Below are 16222 nucleotides of genomic sequence, written 5' to 3'. Positions count from 1 at the left end.
ATTTAATATTCTACATCACAAACCATCATTTTCCAAATTTCGTTTCTTGTCTGCTTCGTGATCAGCTTTCCGCTGAAATTCTGCATTTTTGTGCTGAAGAAGTGCCTTTTCTCTTTCTAATTGTCTTAATGTTGATTCCACATTTTTCCTTAAGGTAATCTGAAATAGTGCTTAAAATTATTACCAAAGGAAAGTACGTATAAAAATCAAATGAAAACACTATTTTAGTATTTCAAGAAGATAACAAAAAACTTTCAAAAAGGCTGTAACTGCTGTTTTGTTAAAACTTACAATAACGTTTTCCATTATTTTCAAAACTGCACACTTCTCTTAAATTATTAAGACCATAGTGTTAATTGTTTACCAATGAGAGCCAAACTTCCTGTAACACTCCATCACAACTGAACCAACTTCACTTAATATAAACTATGGATCTGAAATGTTATGAACAGAAATTTAAAAGAGAAACAATGGTCACTTTCTGTTGTTATGCCAAGTCATTAATACAAATGCAATTTTTTTACGTGAAATATCTACCCGTACTAAATTAACTCAAGTTGGCAAAACCACACACATCATCACGGTTACCCGGTAACTTCAGTCCTGTTCACCAATGCTGCAGGAGGTAGGTCTTACCATATATCAAGATAGGTGTTACTATGAGTCTAAGAGAACTCTGCAGGGAAGACAGCATCAAAACTCTTAGTAAACAAATTAATGAAAGCATATAGCAACTTTACCTCCTCTTCTAGCTCCTTTGCTACTTTCTCAAGCCGAGTATTAACAGATCTAAAAGATTTCAAAAGAAACAGTAAGTAAAATCTCTCCTAATTTATAATAAAAACATAACTCTTCATTTTTAAAACTTAAATTTTAAAATACGACATTTCATGATCTAAACGACATACTTGCACTTTTGCTCTAGTTCTTCTTTGGCTTGTATCTCAGTGCTAAGGTGTTCTTCTAATGCGTAGAGTTTTTTCTGAATCTGTCCGAAAACAAGAAACTATATAAATTTTGGCCACATTTAAAATATGAGAGGCTTACAGAAAACAACGATAAGCTGTTTTGTAAGCTTAATATAACCTCCTTTATAATGGTACAGTTTTTGTACCTTCTTAATGAGACTTTTACTGACATAAGGAAAAGATTCTCCACCTCCTGCTTTGTATGTATGTATGTAAGCACATACACGCTACGTAACTGTATGAATGAGAAGCTGTAATCTTGCAGAATTCCTGACACCAAGTCTCTCATTCATTATGAATAAAGGATATCCTCTGATACCCTCCACTGCTCTTTTGCAGATTATTTATGTAAAAATACTGCCACAATGTGTACTTACAGATGAAAAGGTCTATATCTAAAACAAGTATTTGGAATATTTAACTGGACTTGTTTAAAAATATATTAGTGCTCTTAAAAATGAGACATTAAGCTCTTCTTTATATCTTTCTACACAGTGCCAGGAGCACGACTATACAGAGTCACAATCAAAAAAGTCTTCCAGGAATGACGGCTAGTTGATTATAAGTCATTTCCTTGCCATTCTTTACGTCTTCTTCTAGGCCAGATATGTTGATCTTTAAACAAACCAAAATTACATTAGGTATTAAATAATCCATTTTTGGAGCATTATCATCTTTATAAAGGACTTAACTTTTTGAGTGCCTTGTATGCCGTAGATACAGTGTTAGGCATTTTACAAACGTTGTTTCATTAATCCTAACAACAACCCTAAAAAGGCGGTAGTGTTGTATCTACTCAATAGAGAAAATGAAATTCGTCTATTACATTCCAAGACCAATATTCTTTCCACTATTCTAGTGATTAGGCTCCTCATATTTTCTTAAAAATTTTATATATCTTAGGCAAAACTATCATTTTTCCTTGATAAGAATATACAGGACAATGAACAAGTCAAGTTTAACTGCTTGTGGCTGTTATTACATTAGTATAATTTGATGACACTAGTTTTCACTATTAATCTGAAATTCTTACTATCAGTTATTGATCCTTAATAACTAAAAATAAGAAAATTATATTCGCATATTTAAACAATAAATCCATAGAAGCAATAATAAAAGAAATACTTGGTAGAAACAAAGTTGAGAACTTCTCTCTTAAGTAGATGTAGCACTCCAAATGCTAGGTGGAAAATGGCTCTATCAAAACTAGAGTGATGTGTTTTTCTCAGTTTTTCAACATAAGTGACATCAACATACCTCTTGGCTTTCCTATTTAAAACAAAACAAAAAACAAATTTAAAATGTTTGCATGCTTTGTATAATTCCTAAGATAAATTATACCAAAATCATCTAAGTTTTTTTTTTTTACTTCCCATAAATTTTAAGGAGAAAATGTTAGCATCCTTATTAATGTGCATGTGTGTGCACTATTTACTTTTGTGTATGGTTACAAATTATAGAGGCCCCAAAATATTGTTACAGTTTGATAAAATTACCCTTTATATGAATTCATTCAACACTTAAAATATTAATTTCTCCACTATTTCTATACCCTTGTAGTTTACTAGCTATATCCTTTTAGAGTATTAAGATTATAAAATTTTCTGATATTATAGATGTTTATAAACCTATTCTATCACTTTTTTGCTATTAAAACTAAGCCCAAAAGCTAAGTATAACTCATCTTTTTACTAGTCACTCTCTTACACAATACTACCTGTCAAATAAATGGATTATTTCAATATTTTGTGAACTATATTACAACAAAGAACACCATCTAATGATTCAAAAAGGAACATCAAATGAACTTTTTAAACACATGGATATTACTAAATTAGTTGAACATGTGACTAAAATAGAATAGTAAAAATGTATACATACTTCATTTTTCCTTGACTGTACTGAATCGTTTTCTCTACAAGATGGAGAGTCACTTAATAACCTAGAGGGAAAAATAGGAAGTCAATTCTTTGCATGTCATTTTAATAGATATTCTAACACCTCCAAATTATTCTCAGAATTAAACTCTAACCACAAAGATTTCTCTTTTTCCCTTCAACATATTTTAAATGAAGCACTGTTTTCCCCTCTAGACATTTATATCATTCTCAAAAATTTAAAATGCTACACTTGTTTTGCCCCCACTCCTATCAGATGTTCTAGTCTTTAATACTGTTGAGGCTGGAGTCACTATATGGGCTACACTTTCCCCCTCTTCATCTGAGTTCCTTCCTAGAACTACATTATTTAGAAATCTTCTAGAAAAGAGACTCCTCTCCTCCTTTTCAAAGATACCATCTCTTGATTCCCAGGTCTCAATACATAAATCATCACTTCTATTTAAAAGTCAATTTCTCACTTTAATTGGGTCCTTCCTCACTGCCTATAAATATGCTTGGGTTTCTCCAGGCACTCATATCCTCATTTTAGTGAGCATTACAATAGTTTTTAGAATACTACTGTTAGCAGGGTGGCCAACTCATTCTGGTTTGCCTAGAATTTTCTGTTTCACCATGAAAGTCCCTCACCACATCCTAGGAAGGCCCTTAGTCCTGGGCAAACCACAATGGTTGGTCACTCCCTCCATTACATACACGGAAGCACCGAAGTTTCTCAAATATGTGTTTCTCAAATGTCTGTAATGCCTCACTCGTCACTACGTGTCAAAGTCAAGTCCCTTCGTATAGCACACAATAATCATCTGCTGCTTTACTGTTTCCCTGAACCGTTTTTATCTTCACACCCAATACTCACTGCAGTCAACCAGTATTTAATGGTCTTGTGCCAGGCTCTGTGCTACATGGAGGGGTTACAGGCAAGACTTGAAGTCTCATTAAGTCCTCCAAACGACCACAGTACACAGTAAGCACCTGGTGTTTGAGCCCCCCCGGACCACACTGCCCCACTCCCGATGCGTGCCGACACGCCACGCTTTGGCTGCCAATGTTCACTTGCCACAACTCTCACCTAACCTTCCCACATCTTGGCCACTAAAAACCCTTTCTTTTTACAAACGCAACCCCTTCTCTGAGGTCTTACCTGACTTTTATTTTTGTTCTGAGCCATTCTCTGAACTACCTCAGATATTCCGACACTTTTCTTTTTTAAATATATGTATATTTTTTAATTTTTTGTTTACTGTCTTTATTTATTTTAGAGAGAGAGAGACAGCATGAGCAAGGGAGGGTCAGAGAGAGAGGGAGACACAGAATCTGAAGACAGGCTCCAGGCTCTGAACTATCAGCACAGAGCCTGATGCGGGGCCCGAACCCATGAACCATGATATCATGACTTGAGGCAAAGCTGGACACTTAACCGACTGAGCCACCCAGGCACCCCTAAAAATATATTTTTTAATTAAATTTAAAAAATTTTTTATAGAGAGGGAGAGCATGAGCTGGGGAGGGGCAGAGAGAGAAAGGGGAACAGAGAGTTTGAAATGAAGCAGGCACTGCACAGACAGCAGACAGCCCAAGGTGGGGCTCAAACTCATGAGCTGTGAGATCATGACCCGAGCTGAAGTCGGATGCTCAACTGACTGAGCCACCCAGGTGCCCCAAGATTTATTTATTTTTGAGGCGGGGGAGACAGAAGATCTGAAGCAGGCTCTGTGTGACAGCAGCAAGCCTGATGCAGGGCTCCAACTCACCAGCTGTGATATCATGACCTGAGCTGAAGTCAGACGCTCAACAAACTGAGCCCCCCAGGTGCCCTGGTACCTTTCTTAAGGCAAATATCACATCGTACTTTTCATTAGGACTATATTATTCTCTTATATTCCTCATTAGTTGATAAGTTCCTTCAGAAGTATGTATTTGGTCTTACTCTATATCCCCCAAGGAATATACAATAGTGCCGTGCATTCATTTATAAATGAATATAACATTCAGAAATAATGGAATTAAATGAAAATAACTTTTGATAGTCCTTTTTAAAAACTGCAAAGTTTGAAACAAATGAACACTTTATCTTCTATAATCCAGAGTCTCACAGTAAGACAACTCGTTATAGCAAAATCTTGAAAGCAATAAAAATGTAACAAACAAATCACATACAAATTTTCTCTATAGTAGGTAAATCCTATAAAAGGCAGCTGATTTCCAACAAAAGCTTTAGGAATTGGGAAGGTTTCTACATCTCCTTTATCATCTTCGATGTCGTCAAAATTGCTGCTATCTATGTCACTGCTGAGCTCAGGAACTACAGGAGCTGCCGCTGTTGGAAGAAAAGAGATGGATTATTTTGTTCATGATTAAAACATGTTACCCATCCAGATTTTGTCTTACATCAATTACAATATGTACCTGTGTGATACCACCAACACATTATATATTAATAATAGAGAACTAATCAATAACATGATTTACTATAGAAAATTTTGGTAATATGGTTTACATGCTATCATTTCAAAAAATTAAATTTTATTAAGTATTTTATTGTTACATAGATCAGCTTTACGTATAGTTAAATCTGTTAAACAAGGAGAGCAATATGATACCATAGGTATTAAAACTGAAACAGCAGTAACTTGCACATACATTCTTCAGTCTTCGGCTTTTTATACTCTGTAAGTAAAATATTTCTTAACCCTTAAAATGAACTAATGTCAAATATACATAAAGTTAAAATGAATTACTATGCTTATTCTAGTATTCATCAAAGTATGGTCTCCATAAATAATTAGTGATTTATTAACTCAAACACATTCAAAATAGAGGATATTTCCCCCTATTCTGAAAATTATTTGGATTCAGAAAGAACTTGACAAACTAAGAAATCTATTTATTATAAAAGTTTAAGAAATATTGCTAATAAATGCAAATTAGTTTGTTAAGATATTGAGGAACATTAATTTAGTTACAAATATTGTCACAGAACAAATCTGAAATGAAACCTCTCAATTTAAAAGTAATCATTAAGTATATCAAACATGTTTACTAATTCAAAAGAGGAACCAATTTTTGAGATTGAAAATGTGATGAAATGCAAGTACTCAAAGTCACTGACTTACTCTCTCTTATGTTATCCCAATTCCATTGATCATTCTGAAAGAAAGGATGTTGTTTGATTTCTTCTACCCCATTTCTCCCAAGGCGTACCTCCCTAAACAATACAATTAAAGATTGTATTATAAAAAGATTATGGAAAAAAAAGTTAACTCCTATCTTGACAAGGATCAAAATAAGGCTCTCAAATGACTTTGAGATATCTTTATCAAAAGATTCAAGCTTAACTTTTTTCAAAAACAAGCAGTGCCAATTTTACAATAGAAGACCTCTCCAGAGTAAAAGGACTGTGCAGTAAATGCCATGAGAAGGGAAATGTATTTCCCTCTGTAGTTTGTATCAAAGAAAAGTATACATGAGACTTTCAAATAAAAATATTCATCTATGTGGGCCCAAACTGCATGACCAACTTCAGGATGGAAACTGGACAGAGGTCTGACTTCTGATACAGAAGGGTTATTCAAAGCCTCTCAAAAAAAAATGTTATTTTAAAAATCTCTCCTTAAACAGAATTCACATATTGTTAGAAGCTATCAGCATTTACTCTGATTAACAATTTCATTCTTTAGCCTTCTGAGTCTTCAATGAAGATTGTATGGAAATAAAAAGCATCTTTTTTTAATATGCTCCTGGATCTTTTAATATAAACAGAAAAAAACCCTGTACATGTTACGGGGAAGTACTGCCAGCCACAATGAGGGCATTAAATCCTTTTCAATAATGGAAAAGAAGTTGGGAAGAAAATACCTTTTCTCCTTTTACAGTCATTCCTCAGACTGTACCACCTCCCTGTAATAAATTGCTGAGGCAAATCTCTCACGAATGGTGCACTCTGTTTTATAGTATACCTTTTGGCACAAATTTTGGTCATCCTCATCAACCCATCTAGTCCCAAACCAAACACTATACATACAGGATCTGTTCTCAGTTTATCGGCATGGATTGGTAATCAGATAATTAACAAATCTTATAAATGATAATATATTAAAATGATTAGCCTTTTTAATGAGAAAAAATAACAATAACTTTTCTTGCTTCAGATGGAAAAAAATTCATGATATTCAGTTTGATGAGAATGAGGAAGGAACTATAATCAATGGATATATATCCTGGTGTGACTTCTCTGGGGATCAATTTTGCAACATCAACTCTTTTTAATAATTTTTTTTAAATTTACATCCAAGTGAGTAAGCATATAGTGCAACAATGATTTCAGGAGTAGATTCCTTAATGCCCCTCACCCATTTAGCCCATCCTCCCTCCCACAACCTCTCCAGCAACCCTCTGTTGTTCTCTATGTTCCCCCTCCCTGTTTTTATATTACTTTTGCTTCCCTTCCCTTATGTTCATCTGTTTTGTATCTTAAAGTCCTCATATGAGTGAAGTCATAGGATATTTGCCTTTCTCTGACTAATTTCACTTAGCATAATGCCCTCTAGTTCCATCCACGTAGTTGCAAATGGCAAGATTTCATTCTGTTGGATTGCCGAGTAATACTCCACTGTATATATATATACCTCTTCTTCTTTATCCATTCATCCATCAATGGACATTTGGACTCTTTCCATACTTAGGCTACTGTTGATAGCACTGCTATAAACATTGGAGTGCATGTGCCCCTTCGAAACAGCACCCCTGTGTCCCCTGGATAGATACCTAGTAGTGCAATTGCTTTTCCAGAGTGGCTGCACCAGTTTGCATTCCCACCAGCAGTGCAAAAGAGATCCTCTCTCTTTTCATCCTCACCAACATCTGTTGTTGCCTGAGTTGTTAACGTTGGCCATTCTGAGAGGTGTGAGGTGGTATCTCGTGGTTCTGATTTGTATTTCTCTGATGATGAGTGACGCTGAGCATCATTTCATGTGTCTGTTGGCCATTTGGATGTCTTCTTTGAAGAAGTGTCTGTTCGTGTCTTTAGCCCATTTCTCCACTGGATTATTTGTTTTTGGGGTGTTGAGTTTGATAAGTTCTTTATAGAGTTTGGATACTAACCCTTTATCTGACATGTCGTTTGCAAATATCTTCTCCCATTCTGTGGGTTGCCTTTTAGGTTTGCTGATTGTTTCTTTTGCTGTGCAGAAGCTTTTTATCTCGATGAGGTCCTAACAGTTCATTTTGCTTTTGTTTCCCTTGCCTCCGGAGATGTTTTGTGTAAGAAGTTGCTGTGGCCAAAGTCAAATAGGTTCTTGCCTGCTTTCTCCTCGAGGACTTCAATGGCTTCCTGTCTTACATTTAGGTCTTTCATCCATTTTGAGTTCATTTTTGTGTGTGGTGTAAGAAAGTGGTCCAGGTTCATTCTTCTGCATGTTGCCGTCCAGTTTCCCCAGCACTATTTGCTGAAGAGACTGTCTTTATTCTATTGAATATTCTTTCCTGCTTTGTCAAAGATTAGTTGGCCACACGTTTGTGGGTCCATTTCTGGGTTCTCTATTCTGTTCCGCTGACCTGCGTGTCTGTTTATGTGCCAGCACCATGTTATCCTGATGATCACAGCTTTGAAATACAGCCTGAAGTCTGGGATTGTGATGCCTCCAGCTTTGGTTTTCTTTTTCAAGATTGCTTTGGCTATTCGGGGTCTCTTCTGGTTCCATGCAAATTTCAGGATTGCTTGTTCTGGCTCTGTGAAGAATGCTCGTGTTCTTTTGATAGGGAGTGCAACACTGACTCATTTTAAAGTGTGGATCCTAGAATTTCACCTTTAAGATTTTATCCTCCAGAATATATGCAAAGATATGAACACATGAGGACTCCTTATAAGAGCAACTGGCTAACAATCGGTATGACAAATCTAAAAGAATTAAATAGAAGGGCCAAGGAAGAAACTCCGAAGGGTTTTCTATCTTCTCCTTTTGAGGCAGGTTTTCGTTAACACTGTTCACCCATTTTGTTTTAAGAAATATCAAATTTCCCCGGCATACTTACTCATACTCAAATGCAAATAGAAAAGTGCTGGGAAGTGGGCACTCCCAAGTCAAACACAAACAGCTTTTGAGATTATAACCAGTCAAGTATGTATCTGGACAAAATTCTCTTCTCTCAAAAGATATACAGTAAGAGTCATATGGCTTAACTACTTTTAAGGATAAAAGTAGTGTGAATCATAGAAGTTTTATTTCTTTCAAATGCATTATCCTACCAAGTTCTATTTTTCTCTTGTTAGTCATGAAGGTTAAGGTCAGAGTTAGATTACAATGGGGTTGTGTACACATAATAACAACAGTAACCCAACACCAGGCCTAGCAGGAAGAAAAAGCCTCACCCAGAATTAAATGCAATTCAGATAAGGAGAAAGAGATTTCATACGTAAGTAAGACTTAGCTATGCTTTCATTTCTACAAATTTAAAGGTTAAGGGCTCTCTACGAAGAAATTCAATGTATATTACCTATCTGTTAAGAAGGCACAGATGAGATTCTTCGCATGTTTAGAAATTTCTGCATCTTCAGGGAAACATAGTGAGTTTTTATGATCCATGATTTTGCTATATGTTCCTACAAGTGAATCTGCATAAAATGGAGTATCTCCTAAAATTCCAAGAAAGACGTGGATTGTAACAGAGAATGCAAATCAAACACTTTTCATCTATTATTTAAATATGTTAACTTTAAATCTGTCATGCGCATGGAAGAACAAATGAATTCAAGACTTTTCTAAGGCCATTTTTCACTGCATAAAGTCCTTTAAGTGAAGTCCAGTCCTCACTAACCTGAGTAGCAGCCCCAGAGTTGACACAGAATACTGTACATCAGTGTCATCCAAATTCATGAAATTCAACTCTCAAGAGTTAAAAACAACAGCAGAAATTTAAATGTCCCTTCAAAGGAGTCATGGGACTTCCTCCAAAGGACATTATTTTTCTAAATCCCTCGATTTCAGGCAAATCATAGATTATACTCTACTTTCAAAAGATTACAAAATACACCTAATGTAGCATCAGTTTGGGCCAGAGGTGGGGAGAATGGACAGATACCAGGGAACCAGCTCTGTGTAAAAAGGGATGCACTACAAAAACAAAGGCCCAAAACAATGTAGGTCATAAAATGACATGAGTTTAACCACAGTAAGACCAACACTACACACACAAGACGGTCACCAAGAGAAGGCAATTTATGCCACAAAAATGTTTCATGGTTGATTATTATTTAAATAAGACTTAACAAAATATTCTCTCTCTTTTTTTTTTTTAGTAATAATCATATTCAACTATCTCATAGATTCTACAGATTTTCCACCATCAATTTTTTTAGGGTCATCCTCTAGAAAATAAATTCTTCAATTTCTAAAAATATATTTCAACTCTGAAGTTATTTCATATAATGTTATCAGCCCTATCACCTTGCTCAGAAAGTAGATTTAACTATATCTGCTCTCATCCTCAAACCAGGTGTTTTTGTGACCCTACTACTTTGGAATCAGTAATTTTAAGAATGAAATCTATGATGTAAACAAAAGTTTTGAAATACATGAGCCTTTCATTTTTGATTTGGTCAAAGTAAAAGAAATTATTAAATATGCCTCAGCTTTCTGAAAATGAATTATTATAAAATATTTTTATCTTGACAGACAAATTGGTCAATAACTGTTTATGATTTATTTTACTAGGTTTACTAACCCTAGATAAATACAAGTAATAAACAGAAGAAACACAGTTGACAAAAATCAATTATGTAACATAATTACATAAACAAAGTAAAGAGTACTTTTAATTCTCTATTATTATTGAAACAAATATTAACCACTTTATACTTAAAACATTCATAAAAATACTACTGATCAAGAAAATCTTGGACTAGAAGCCCACTGCAGCCGTAAACTTGATTCTTGCTCTAACACTGCCTTCATACAAAAAGGTTTACTGAAGGACTACTTCCTACCAGTACACTAGCAATTCCTTCTATAATCCAGTACATCACTGTGCCAGCACAAGGGCTCGTTCTAATTTTCCAATAACCTGTCATATCTGATGCAATTCCATGTTTTTAAAAATTCCACGTCTTCCGTGGCATACATAATCTCCTTATATTCTCAAACTCTTGACTTAAAACTAAAGTGGTATGAGATGGGTTTTTAAAAAAAAAAAAAGAACAAGTTAAGATATTTACTTACCCACCAGCATCTCAAAGAGGAAAACACCCACAGACCACCAATCACATTCTCGCCCATAGTAACCATCACCCCCTTGTGATTTGAGAACCTCAGGGGAAATATAATCAGGTGTTCCAACTGCTGTATCACAATGCACCATGCCTGTCTGGGTAAAGAGCAGAGATAAAGATAAACAGTTGTATGTAAAAACATAACACACATACATGCAACTATTTCAATTATTACTATATACATAGTGGCTACAAATTGCTTCCAATAAAACTTCATTGCTGACATAGCAGTGGGAGGACAGGAGTTAAATGTATTATGAAGTGCTTAGAAGTTCCAGGATTAGGGGAAATCAAGGATAACTGAAACTCTCAAAGTACAGGAGGCTTCATCCATGAAACAAGTAAAAAGTATTAGTAAACTCCATGGGAATTCCATGAAAATCAACATCCTTTGTTTCTTTTTCCTACACTAGTAACTAGTTAGGAGGGAGGTTACAGGGAAGTACAAAAATGTCTTAAGGCACTGGCTTGCGGAAAAGAATTAGGAAGCTTTGGTCTTTTCAAAAGAAATGGCAGTGCTTAAGATTACAATGAGCCTAGTGTGGAGGCTGGTTAAAATCACTTTTTATTATCAAGAAAAAAAAATGGGGGAATAGATCTAATGTTTAAATTAAAAGATCTTAACAGTTTGAAAGCTATATCACCAAGCTACATATTTAGAAATACTGTGGAGGCACCTGGGTGGCTCAGTCGGTTAAGCGTCCGGCATCGGCTCAGGTCATGATCTCGCGGTTCGTGGGATCGAGCCCTGCGTTAGGCTCTGTGCTGACAGCTCAGAGCCTGGAGCCTGCTTCAGATTCTGTCTCCCTCCCTTTCTGACCCTCCCCCATTGTGCTCTGTCTCTCTCTGTCTCAAAAATAATTAAACTATAAAAAAAAATTAAAAAAAAAAAGAAGAAATACTGTGGCATGAAAGTATTTGACAAAATGATAAAAGCACCATTATCTGTGTTTAGTTTTGGTGTATAAGATATTCCCTATCTGATGTCTTTTTGACAAGGGCAAGAGCCACTGAAAATATACATGTTTGTGTATGTGTGTGGGCTATAAAATTAAATCACTATAACAGTGTAACACTAAATAGTACTCTTTCACCTCTAGCTCTGTCCAAACTTGCTAAGATTTTATAGATGGATTTAAATGCCCTCCATTTCCTTTACCTGCGCAGTAAAGAGTATGTCACCCACACTACTCATAAGGAAGCTAAATAAATTTCCCCAGTACGAAGTATTATCACCACTTTGGGAAAAGGAAGTTCCATGTATTTTATAAATATGATTTCTATAAATGTAATATAAATTGCATTTATATTACAATTGCAAAAAATGTTAATCATGGGAAATTAATTTCAAAAACAATCTTTTCATTCCTCAAATTAGAAACAATAACTCAATGATTTTACTTTCCCAAGAATATAGCAAATAGAGCATAGAAGTCATTTTAGTTTGAATATAAATAAAAGTCCTGAAAATAATTGGGCAAATTATGAGGGTGATAATTTGTATGGATCAGTACTCAGGATAAAAGATGAAAAACATCAGTACATGACTTCAAAATGTAGAGCATAAAATTAATTTTGAACATGGACTATCCTATACTTCTATTATAGGAAACGTTAAGAGACTTGTTAGAGTAACATGTTTATTTTATTTATTTGTTTATTTATAGCGAGCACGAGAGCAAGAGCGAAGGCAAGCGGGGTAGGGGCAGAGAGAGAGAGAGAGAGAGAAGCCCCTCTGTGCTGCGCTGTCAGCATGGAGCCCTGGCCAAGCCTGACCCCAACAGAACCATGAGATCATGACCTGAGCCAAAACCAAAAGTTGGTCACCCAATGGAACCACTCGGGTGCCCCAGAAATTAGACTTAAAAAATAATTATGTAGCATTCAAAGGTTTAGAGGAAGGAGAGGAAAGGGTAAGACACAAAAGTAACTGGCATAAAGCCAGGCTGTAAAGGAGACCACGGCATGACAGCGTAGGCAGAAAAAAGAGCAAAAATAAAGAAACAAGAAGGACTTCATATAAGGCATATTCAAGAAATGCAGTCAAGTCCAAATCAGCTAACAGTAAAGCTCCACAATGAGGAAGATAGGAAAGGTAAGATGGAGATCAGTTTTAATAATCACTTGCAGAATAAATACTTTGGCAGGACTAAAGAACTCAGTTAATAGCACTCTGCTTTTGGGGAAATAAATATTCCAACATCACTTTTGATCAGCATTCTGGAGGTTAAAATTGTTTTGAAAAAAAGATTTGGAAAAGATATTTTAAAATTATCTTGTGGAGAAGTTCTCATATTATATGAATACAGAAGTATTCATATACTATCATAGTCTAAAGAAGTACACAAAGGAGGGAGAAGCCAGAAACTAAAGACCTGGTTTACCTACGGGGTGGTAGGTGGGGACAGGGGGAAAGAAGGAAGTACGGAAACGGGGCAGCTGCGGTAAGGAGGGAGGGCTCCTTCTCTGAGCATGCAATTTGTACAGTTTTAACTCTTAAAACCAGGGAAATGTTTCACAATCTTAAAAACGATAAATAAACAAGATCAACCAGGATGTGTGTGAGGGAGGTACACTAAACGGAATATAAATATTAAGAAATGAACCTGTTTTATAAATTAGTAACATCATCACATCAAATGGGGTAAGGATGAAAAGAACTGACCTAAGTAAATTTGAAAAACAGTATCTCTAACACATATATACTATAAGGTTAAACACAAAAGGAACTGCACAAAAAAATAATACATTCTAATTAATAAATCTGTTTGTCACAGAGGTAGGAACTGGCAATTCTGAAATCATTTTAAGTGTACCCTAGACCGGAACAAGTAGGTAAATACACTGTAGATAATGAGCCAGGTTTCTCATGGACTTAAAAAGCAATTACCAAAAATAAAAGGAGGAAGCTTAAAATGAACCCTGTGGTGTAGGACAGAGATCAGGAGTATCAGTATGAACTCAGAACGTGTAGTAGTCTACAGATACAGACTGAGAAGTACAGAATTAATATGAGTGTGTGTGCCTCTGGATTAGCACGTATCATCTATTTGGTATACATGTGTCTGCTGACAAGGCCTAGAAATAAGGACACTCCAGGGGCAATAAGCACATCGAGCACCCAAATACTGATTTCTAAATACCATTCTTGTTGTTGCTGTTGTTAAGTTTTATCTATTTATTTTGAGAGAGAACACGGGGTAGAGGAGGGGTGAGAGGGAGAGAGAATCGCGAGCAGGGTTCACACTGCCAGCACAGAGCCCGATATGGGGCTCAATCCCACAAACTGCAAGATCATGTCCGCAGCCGAAACCCAGAGTCAGACTCTCAATCAATCGAATGAGCCACCCACACGCCCCCCTAAATGCCATTCTTGAATGAAAGAAATCTGAGCTTCTTAGAGAAGCGGCTGATTCCAGAGCTGAGACAGAGAAAATACAAGACAAGTCTTCAACTTATAGTGCCAAAAACTAAGAAAATGCTCCAAAAAGGAGGCATGTCAAAAGGAGACACCCTAGGGAGCTTTTGCAAGATAAGCAAACTTTAGAGTGAGTTTCAAGGTATGAGTAGAATCTACCAAGTAAACCATATTCAACATCAGGAATGAAGGCCACAAATCATGAAATTATTGATTTCATAGCATAAAAAAAAAAAGACCCCTGAACGTAAGGACAAAGGAACAAGGGTGAAAAGCAAAAGAGATCATCATTATAAGAAGCTTCATATGACAAGCTAAGGAGTTTGAACTTTACTGAGTAGATGACAGAAATCTGGACAAGGGTTTTAAGCAGGAGAGGAACATAAACAAGCGTGTATTTTCAAAAACTTCCTCATGAATACTTGCTTTAAATGGACCAGATTAAATGTTTATTTGCTGAAATATCTAGTGTTTTATAATGGAAAAAATATCATAAATGGATTTTTGAATTACTGAAAACACAAAACAGGTCAATCACAAATCATGAGGTTGGTTCAAGAAACTATTCTAAACCTTCCCTCTAATGGGGCACCTGGGTGGGTCAGTTGATTGAGTATCTGCTCTTGGTTTCAGCTCAGGTCATGATCTCATGTTTCTTGAGTTCGAGCCCCATGTCAGGCTCTGGGCTGACAGCAGGGAGCCTGCTTGGGATTCTCTATCTCCCTCTCTCTCCCAGTCCCTTCCCCACTCATATGCTCTTTGTCTAAAAAAAATTAATAGACCTAAAAAAATAATAAATGCTACCTGTGAAAGTGGGAAAAAACTGTAAATGGAGTTCTTCATTATCAGACACCTTAAGAGCCTCAGCCTGACTGCTACGTAGGCAGGAGCCTATTCAGTCATTCTAATAATTAGGCCTAAGTATTTGCACCAGGAGCTCCCTTCTCAAGCAGGCACGGCCCTGCCTTCGACCTTCTGGGCTGGGGAAGTCCTGCTTCCTCCTGTGCTGCATCTAGAACACAGCCCGGCGGGTTCAGAAGCCCACCTCCGCTGGCACTACACAGTGCCCAAGGCACAAAAAGCTGCCTGTTACTTCACTTCTCTCCCGGGGTTCCAATTATTACTTCAATGAGGGCTCTGATGACAAAGCTGCATAGCTTTTGAATGGTCTGTCCCTACTGCCTCCAAAAACCTGTTCTTTCTAATGTATAATTTTGTAGAAAATAGTTTTTTCTCAGAAACCCGAGTAGAAACACCTCCATTTTTAAAAACTGATGTCATTTTTAGAAGGGCTAAGAACACTAACAATTTACCAATTAGCTTTTAAAGAAGTATAGCCCCAATTTAATCAAATAGTATATACCAGAATATTAAGGGATATAATTTTACAGTATTTTTAAGTAATTTAAAATACTAATGTAAAATGTGCCTTAAAAGCTGGTAAAGGTGGCTATGAAATGCATAATGATAAGCAAAGAGGAAACTCAATTTACCTAATAGAGCAAGTAATATTCAACAGCAGTACTTCTTGGCTATCAGAGAGACACACCTAGGTATAAATACACTATACTGGGACATTCATTCACGTCTACATATTTTTTTCTAGAGAGACAAAGATTAATAGCATCAACAAAACTGTGTAAACCACAATTTATTAATGAGAGAACTTAATGAG

The 16222-nt window shown here is 36.0% G+C and overlaps 1 protein-coding gene across 4 annotated transcripts in view; it reads right to left on the bottom strand.

Moving 5' to 3' along the window:
* The window catches only part of ROCK2 (Rho associated coiled-coil containing protein kinase 2), a 133776-nt gene that overhangs the window by 33187 nt on the left and 84367 nt on the right, over positions 1 to 16222 (bottom strand). For all 4 annotated transcript variants that reach the window (XM_029938291.1, XM_029938290.1, XM_029938292.1 and 1 more), the window contains 9 exons: positions 11080 to 11224; positions 9359 to 9497; positions 5980 to 6071; positions 5024 to 5183; positions 2850 to 2910; positions 2226 to 2237; positions 909 to 988; positions 741 to 789; positions 24 to 159 (listed from right to left, as the gene is read on the bottom strand). In XM_029938291.1, the coding sequence (XP_029794151.1) occupies positions 24 to 159; positions 741 to 789; positions 909 to 988; positions 2226 to 2237; positions 2850 to 2910; positions 5024 to 5183; positions 5980 to 6071; positions 9359 to 9497; positions 11080 to 11224 (874 nt within the window). The remainder of the gene's footprint in view (positions 1 to 23; positions 160 to 740; positions 790 to 908; positions 989 to 2225; positions 2238 to 2849; positions 2911 to 5023; positions 5184 to 5979; positions 6072 to 9358; positions 9498 to 11079; positions 11225 to 16222) is intronic.

This window comes from Suricata suricatta, chromosome 4 (genome assembly GCF_006229205.1).
Source record: "Suricata suricatta isolate VVHF042 chromosome 4, meerkat_22Aug2017_6uvM2_HiC, whole genome shotgun sequence".
Classification (NCBI taxonomy): domain Eukaryota; kingdom Metazoa; phylum Chordata; class Mammalia; order Carnivora; family Herpestidae; genus Suricata; species Suricata suricatta.
This window is presented reverse-complemented; position numbering and strand designations above follow the sequence as displayed.